The following is an 8,865-nucleotide window of genomic DNA, read 5'->3' on the forward strand; positions in this document are numbered from 1 at the left end:
TGGTTCCTATCAGTCGATTTCTTATGGTTTTAGAGTATGTGGGGATGTCGGCTGGCTGATCACACTAGATAATCTATTCTGATCAGTTTTTGTAATGCTATCAAATTGAAAAAAAAAATAGAGAAAAACGAGAAGATAAGAAAAGAAGAAGGGGTGTGAAAGAGAGGAGTAAATAAAAAAAGAAATGAAAAAGAAGGGTGAAATGGATAAAAGAGGATAAAAGAAGGAATGGAAAACATAGAAGAATAAGAAAAGAAAGGGAGAAAGATGGAGAAAATAAATGAGAAAAGGAAAGGGGAGAAAAAAACGAGAGAAAAGAAGGATAAGAAAATTATGTTGGAAGAAATATTACCACATATTTCAATGTCAAGTAGAGTTTGACACATATAGATTGGATAACCAAGTATTAAATAGTGCACAATGTTCTTAAAGGTTCTGCAACCTACTTACTAAATAGTTCAAAAGTAACGATGGAGGGGGAATATAAAATTTAAACACACAAAGTCCTTCCTCAATCATTTTTTTTTTCTTTTTTTTTAAAAAAATATTAGCTTAGTTTTGAGGGTTGTATAATTAAAATTATATACTAATGATTGTAATCATTCAAATATGTGGAGACTTAATTATAATTTTATGTATTAAATTTCTAAGTAAATCAATTTATATTCTGAGATAAAATTTACTTTGTAAATTATTTAAATAGCAATTTTAATCGTTCATTTTATTACTTCGACATCTGGAAAAATCTATACACATGTAAGAATAGATGCATTGACGATCACAGTTTATTGTTGAAATGAAATTATTTAACTTTAATACTTTGTTGGTTGCTAATTGACATACAATTCTTCCTTTAAATTATTTTTATGCGTCAACGATATGAATACCTTTTCTATAATTCGAGTGCATATATACACTGTAATGATACCGCACCAAAGGGAGAACCGGCTATAGCGGTCTGGTTGAAAGTCCGGTTCGGCCTAAAATAACGGTTGTGTTAATAAGATACGAAGCATTTCATAGCTTATAGGTCACTTTCTTTCACGAACAATCCGTGAAAACCATAAGGGACCCGCCTCGGCAGCTTCACGGCGGCGATAATCTCGAGCTCCGGCGACTTCGCGTCCATGACTATGAACCTCGACTCACCGGAGTTTTCATCGTGAACGTACGAGACGACATATCCATCGTCCTCCTCCGCCGGTGTCTCCTCGGAACTTTCCCTTTCCCTCGGCACGAAAAACGGCTCGCCGCCGTAGCAACCAGGTCCGAAAATCCTACACGCGACGATGCAGTCTCGGCGTTCTTCCTGAGATACGTCGAGCTTCACCACTCCCGAAATCTTCGGCATTGGATCTCCGACACCGGCGTAAACGAATCTGTTCTTCTTCCCGACGTACGACGGATGTATCACTCCGAAGTCTAGGTTTTTTGTCGACAATGGCCGCCGCGTTACTATTCCTGTTTTCAAGTCGATTCTGACTTTCTCCACTAAGGCGTGAACCAGATCCATCCTCTCCAGCGTGTGTTCGACGGAGAGAATGTTTGGCGCAATTAAAACTACAGCATCGTCTTCATCCCAAGCGTTAATGGCGTGAACCAGGTTCAATCCAGGTACATCGAACCACTTCATCTTCGATTCGTCGTTAGCGTATCGAGGAATTAGTCCAACTCTTGAAATTTTGGATGGATCTGAACCGACTGGAGATCGTCCTTCTATCATCTGCATAGGGTTAAATCCAATCTGAATCTCTGTAAATACAGCGTACTTTTTAGTAATTGCAAAATCGTGTAGGAACGATGGTCGATTCATAGAAAATATCGGCACATCGGACTGTTTGGCTCCGTTTTTGTCGAATCGAAAGAAGGTTAAAAACGGAGGCAACGGACCGTACCGAAATGCAAATGCCTCGCCTGTGTCGGAATCTACTTTCGGATGAGCAGTCATACTCATAGTAAGTTTTCCGTCGAAGTCATGGCGGCCGAGAGTTTCAATATCGCCGTTCGGAGTCAATCGAATTGGATACGGTAAATCGGACTCACCTAAGGCGTAAAGACGGTCTCCGAAGAAAGCCAAACTAGTGTTTGCAAGGCCAATGCCATTCGCCGGATTAAACTGGCCGGTTAACACCCGGCCGGCGGCGACGGCGCCCCGTGCGGCGGAGGCAGTTAAGCCATTGAAGCCGGAGAATACGTTGGGGAAAACAGGATGGCCAGCGTCACGCTCCAAAGTGTATTTGTAAGTCTTCACATAACGACTGCACAGAACGGCACGGCCATTGGAGATTCGAAGAGAGTGAAGCATTCCGTCGCCGTCGAACAAGTGGTAGGGCCCACGAGGAAGGTACTGAGGATTCGGGCCGTTACGAATGTAGGCTCCGTTGAGAGATGGAGGCAACGAGCCATGGATGACTTCACACTCCGTCGGTGGAAGCTCGTCCACCGGAGCGAAGTTGTCGGCGAGGACGTACCGTGGATCCACCGACGGACTGACTGGCGGGTTTATGAAGTTGTTGATCAAGTCGTCGAAGGCGTTGAAGAATCTGGCCGGTAGAGATGGCTCAATTCGTCTGGTAGAAGAGCCCTTCGCAATAGCTGGAGGGGGTGAAGCTCGTCGGGGCAAAGATGGCGATGGAGAATCGGCATCTGGTCGGGGAGCAGTTTTTTTTACGGTTTCTTCGGTGAGAACAGAGTAGATGGCGGTTGAAATGGGCGGCCGGGAGATGGAAATTGGCGGAGAGAGAAGGAGATTTCCGCCAGAGAGGAAAGAGGAAGAAATGGCGTCCATTGTTGGGGGGAAATTATTCGAAAAGGAGTGGAAGATAGTGTCTTTGAAGGCTCTGCAACTTTTTCAGAGGCACATTCATAAACGTTGGTCCACACAACTCCTTTGAAAGGTGATGATGGGAATTTAAAGGCTGGGAAGGGCAAAATAGGAACTCAAATTTGTTTTTGGCTTTTTATTATTTCCTTCCAAATTATTCCATTTAATCTTTTCTATCTTTTTTTCTTAAATCTTATAATTTAAAAGTGTGGGGTTAGGGAATCAAATCTCCGACCTTGAAGTCAATAGTAGTACTATATCAGTTGAGCTATGTTCTTATTGGTAATTTTGTTGGCAATTATATCATTCAATCCATAATCTATTATCTCTATCGATTAACTCTTTACTAAATCCATATCTTTTATTTATTACTAATGATATAATTTATATATATATATATATATATTTGAATTATTGAACCTATTAATTTTTGACAAAAAATGTATTAATTTGATTTTGTTTTTATTTATCAATTTTCATATGAAATTTTTATCTTTTAAGTTTGAAAATGATCTAAAGAATTAGGTGTAAAAGAATTTACATAATTCTTTGTATAAAATATCACATCATGTTAATAATAAAGTTTAAAATATTGATGTAGAAGGATGTCTCAATTTTACAAAAATATTGATAGAACTATTGATAACATGTCAATAATGAGATATATTTTTTTAAAAAAAATAAAAATATATTATTTAAATTAATAAATAAACCTTTTAAATAAGTTAAAATGTTTATTATTTAATAAGTATTGACATTTTATTTCCTCTTTATTATGTTTTATTAAAAAAATTGAAGCTTCAACGTCTTTGGCATTAAACTGGCCTAGGCCAACTTTAATTTTAATCTATGGCACATTAAAATCAAACTGTCCTTGACCAAAAAAAAATTCCCCCAAAAAAGTAATATACTTGATTTCTTTTTCTTATAATTACACATTAATATGTATTTATATTACTTAGAGTTATTATAGCTAAGTTAGAATTACCCTTCACTACATTACTATTAATTACAAAAAATAATTTTTCATCATTTAGTTCAACTAATTTTTTGGTATAAAAACTAAAAAGAGAAAAAGAAGGCTCATTAAATAATGGTAGACATGTGTAACATTTTTTGTTCTCTTATTAGGCAAACACGAACTTTAGACATTGCACGAACATCAATTACGTGGTTCACAAAGCAAAATCATAGAACATAAATAAATAAAAAATTAGTACAACAAACATAAATAATCAATTGATACCATAAACAATTTAGAAAAGCAATAATAAACGTTGAAAGAAAAATAAATTTTCTCAAAATAAATAATTAAATATATATGCAAAACATGGGTACATAATTGAAAGATCTATTACAATATTTTAAAGTACTTTACGTACCTATTAAATACTTTTTAAAAGTTTAGAAGTTTATTAGACATTTATTAGACACTTCTTTTAAATCTAGAAATCAAAATAATACAAACGGAAAAATTCAACAACTAAACTTGTAGTTCAATGATTAAACTATGATTGTTGATCTCAATATTGAAGTTTAAATTATATGGCTCTATCGATTGATATATATATATATATCAAATAATTTATGAAAGTCATTTAAATTAGTAATAAATTTTTTCACTTTCTAAATAAGTTATTGGTAATGTTATATGTATTTATATTTTTTTTTAACTAATAAATGATATTTTTATACTTCATAATTATTTATATAGCATACCAAATATATTTATTAAACTTTCATATTAGAGTTGAATACTCCGATTTATAGATTTATCAACGAATATATATATCAACTCGTCAATGAATATTTCAATTATTTCTTATAATTTTACCTTTTATATATATATATACAATTGCATTAATTAATAAATACCCTATCATTTTGGAAAGGTATACATGTGTAATGTAAATATCCACAAATTTTTCAATAAATGTCCACTATATGTTTAAATGCTGCACGCATCATCATTGTATTAATTAATTGATTAATCAAAATTAAAGACTAGACTTCTTAATATAAATAATATTTAATAGAACATAAAAATAAGGGACATTTTTAAAAATATAAAAAAAATATTTAAAAATATTAAATACTTTTGGAACTTTTTACTATAAAATGTAAATATTTTTAAAAAATTTCTATTTATAAGAATTTTCCTAATAATTTTTTTTTTTAATTATTAGTATTCATTGAAGATTGTCCAAGGCAGGACACAAAGCTCAAGAAATACCAGGAGGAGGCATAGAGGAACACGTAGTTCAAAAAGTTAGTGCCTAAATGGTTTGGGCCAACCAACCAAGTCGATAAATATATACTAGAGTTATACATAATTGTAGGCGACTGTTAGAGGAAAGGCATTATAAAAGGTTCATTTCACGACCTTAAAGAGGAAGAGTAAGAAACCTTAAAATGAGAGCTTTAACCTTAATTCTTATGTGCTTAGTGAAGTATACACTTCATGTACTAACTAAGGCATCGACATGTGGTATGCTCGGCAGAACATTAGTGCAAAGATCTCTTATTGGGACACCCCCTCTCAAGCTTACCTCTTTCACCCATAAGGAGGCGTGAAGATAACAAATACCACCCTTTTGTGATACTTACTATCCATTTGGACCCGATTTTGTTTAACCTTACAATTAACCAAAAATAAATTAACTTAAAACTTTTTATTATAACAAAAACAATGTTTATACAACTCCGGTAAATTCTAATTTTCCAACCTAACTTTTAGTTTTTGTTTTCTCAAATCTTTTGTTTTGATCTTGGCTAACTCCCACGTTTCCCTTAAATCTCACTTTCTTCTTCTAACTCTTCCTGGTTGTGTAATCAGCTTATTCTAGTTCCTTACCACAGAACCCTCAGGTTTCCCAAAATCTTCGCTCTAATACCAACTTGGTATCGACTTGGTTTTGGGAAAATCATACTTGAAGATGATTTGAGGGATTAAATTTCAAACTATTGAAGTATTATTATACCCTGAAGGACAGCATGGGATGGTCAGAAAGATATGTAGGTCTAGATTCTAAGCCTGTGAAAGAATTCTCATATAGGATGGTCAGACGAACTGTAGGTCCAGTTCTGAGCCTATGACGAGATTATATGCTGATATGTGCATATGGTCAGGTGATAATGAGTTCACGGACTGATTTTCAGAAATTGGTTGTGGTTTACGTGGATCTTATTCGGGATTTATTTATGATCATGCCATACCACTGCTTAATATGTTTTATCAGTTGACGCTTGTATTCTGGAAATTAATTGAATATTTCGATATTCTGGTTTTGATTTACATCTAAATGATTTGTAAAAAGTTTTCAAAAGGAAAACCTATATTCTTATAAAAGCACCACTCACTGAGCCTCCCAGCTCATGCTTTCCAAATGTATTGTTTTCCCCCAAGAGAGCGAAGGAAAAAAGTTCCGAGGAACCGCTTGAGGTCAAGGTCGGTTACACTTCACAGTTTAAGTACTATGTTTCTGTAATTTAGAGTTGGAGTTGTTTAAGTTGTATCCAGGATCTGTATAAACGCAAGTTGTATAAACATTAAGTTGTTTGTAATAAAATAAGTTATTCTTAAAAGTATTTTCAGATCATAAAAGGCTAGTGAATACCGAGTTGAGCAAGACAAGTCAAGACGGACAATAAGTATCACAAAAAGGTGGTATTTACTATCTTCACGCCTCATTGTGGGTGAAAAAGATAAGCTTGGGAGGGGGTGTGACACTTATGCTCAAAAGCACCAAGACCAGATGGGGAGAAGTAGGTCAAAAGTCAATCCCACGAGGGATTCACAACGACAACTAAGCGAATGAGATTCGAGCGCCAACAATATTATAATTATTATTAATTAAAAATAATAATAAAATCATATAAGCACATACATTGACATTTGAAATCCACTATAATTTAAAACATACAACACACTTAAATTAAGTCATACTTGGAAAGAAATATTTTCTTAAAAAAAAATTAACAATAATATGTTTGGGTTGATTATGTTTAACAATAATCTTTTTTTAAAAAAAAATAGAAAACAGAGAATCTATTTGATTAATAATTTAGACTCACTGAGTTCAACAAATATGTCTTCAACAAGTAGTATGGATTCTATTTTAGAAAATTATTTCCAAACTTTGTAATATATATACAATGCAAATTCTAAAAGCATATTTTGTTTTATATCTTCTGTGTATCTAGATTTTGAATTTTTAAATAAAAAATATATTTAAAAAGATAAAAACAATAACAAACACAATATTTTAGGTTATAAACTTAATTATCTTTATTTAATTAAAATGTATATTATATAATTAGAAAATAATAATTATACCAAAAAAAAATAAGATAATTATACAAAAATGGTAACATAAACCAAGTACATAAGTTAATTAGTTTGTTTATATTCAACCTAATATATTAGTAGGTAACTATAATTAGTTTTATGGTTTACAAATATATTATCAAACACATTTTGAAAAAAAAAATTAATTGAAATTTTACTTCTGAATCTGCTACCAAGCATATGTTTGAAAACATTGTTCGCACGAGGTTTCAAGAGAAACTTGTCATGTAGAGTTGAACTTGTGTTGATATAGATTTGATGTGGATGCAGGTCAATTTCTAGTACCTGAACCTCTGATTCTCTCCCAGTTGAATGCGTACGCTCGACTTGAGGAAGCAGAGCGCGTGATATTCTTGAAGTTAAAGTTTTGGAAGAATGCTTGTACCCTCAGGACTTTAATCTTCAGCTATGGTCAACTTCAGAAGTCAAGAATCTTCTTATTGTTGGGAGAATTCTCTCTAGGCTATCTAGAGCGTAAAATTTCTAACCCCTACAAATGAAGAGAACTACTCTGTCTATAGGTGGGTTTTAGGCTTGGTTGGTTGGTCCATGGATCTGACCCTTAGGCCCAGCTAATTCGATTTAGGTCTTATTTGACATTTGGATCAAATTAAGCTTCTTTTTGGGCTCAATTAGACTTTAATCCAAATAATAATATCAAATTGGACCAAATTATTTTATTCAATCAACGGTAATGATGAAAATACATAGCATCATCGGGATTTGTAAATTTATGTCATCACTCCAATTTGGGACACATGTCAACCTTTAATTGGACCCAAATTTGATGATTTGGTAATTCTGTCATAATTTGAGAAATGACGTGACAATTTGTGATTGGTCCAATATTTCTCATTCAACAAATGACCTCTTTTTTAGGTTTATGCATATGTATGACATGACAATTTATGTAGAAGGTGTGGGCTCTTCAAATTTTGGTAAGGAATCAATATTTTTTTTAGAGAGAATGAGAGTTTGTAGAGAGTTTTTGAGATCCAAAATCACTGTATTTTTTCATTCTTCTACATAACACACTAACATAATATCTTAGAGAGAGGAGGGAAGTTATTTCTCGATAACTTCTCGCTCCAACATAAAGAATAACTCTTTGGGAGTCATTCTTAATATTATTATTATTTTAATATAATTAAATCAATAATATCAATTTAATATATATAATTAAATTAATAAGATTAATTAATTAACTAATAAATTAAATATCACATATTGAATTTAATTTGAATCATATTCAAATGATATACTCTCAGATAACCTATAATTTAATATGAATCTCATTCGTATCAATTTTAACCTATAGTATTATATGAATCATATTCATATAAATAATTTGAATCTTTATTCAAATATTCATCTCTTATTTAATAAAGTATAATTTTAAATCTCATTCAAAATTAACTTTATATTATAATGTATTATAAACATTGTATAAAATTGTATCTTATACAATTAATTCTTTAATTTAATTTGAACAATTCAAACTATTCCAAAACTAATTCATTCTTATTTAATCTTTTATGAACTAGTAAGAGACCTTATGGACCCACATATTATAAGCTCCGATGATATAAGATTAACTAATTAAATTAATCAATATTCATTAACTACCGTTGACTCTATTAAAGATCGATAATTGCAATATTCATATTCATTTCAAATAAAGATCACAATTAAA

At 32.3% G+C, this 8,865-nt stretch overlaps 1 protein-coding gene across 1 annotated transcript; it reads right to left on the bottom strand.

Annotated features, from left to right (window-relative positions):
- Nucleotides 1–784: 784 nt before the first annotated feature.
- Nucleotides 785–3,157, bottom strand: NCED4 (nine-cis-epoxycarotenoid dioxygenase 4). The gene has a single exon (XM_039041094.2). It carries the CDS (start codon nucleotides 2,786–2,788, stop codon nucleotides 1,025–1,027), a length of 1,764 nt encoding a protein of 587 aa, XP_038897022.2. The 5' UTR covers nucleotides 2,789–3,157; the 3' UTR covers nucleotides 785–1,024.
- Nucleotides 3,158–8,865: the final 5,708 nt, after the last annotated feature.

This window comes from Benincasa hispida, chromosome 1, assembly GCF_027475165.1.
Source record: "Benincasa hispida cultivar pf3 chromosome 1, pf3_genome.v1.1, whole genome shotgun sequence".
Taxonomy (NCBI): Eukaryota; Viridiplantae; Streptophyta; class Magnoliopsida; order Cucurbitales; family Cucurbitaceae; genus Benincasa; species Benincasa hispida.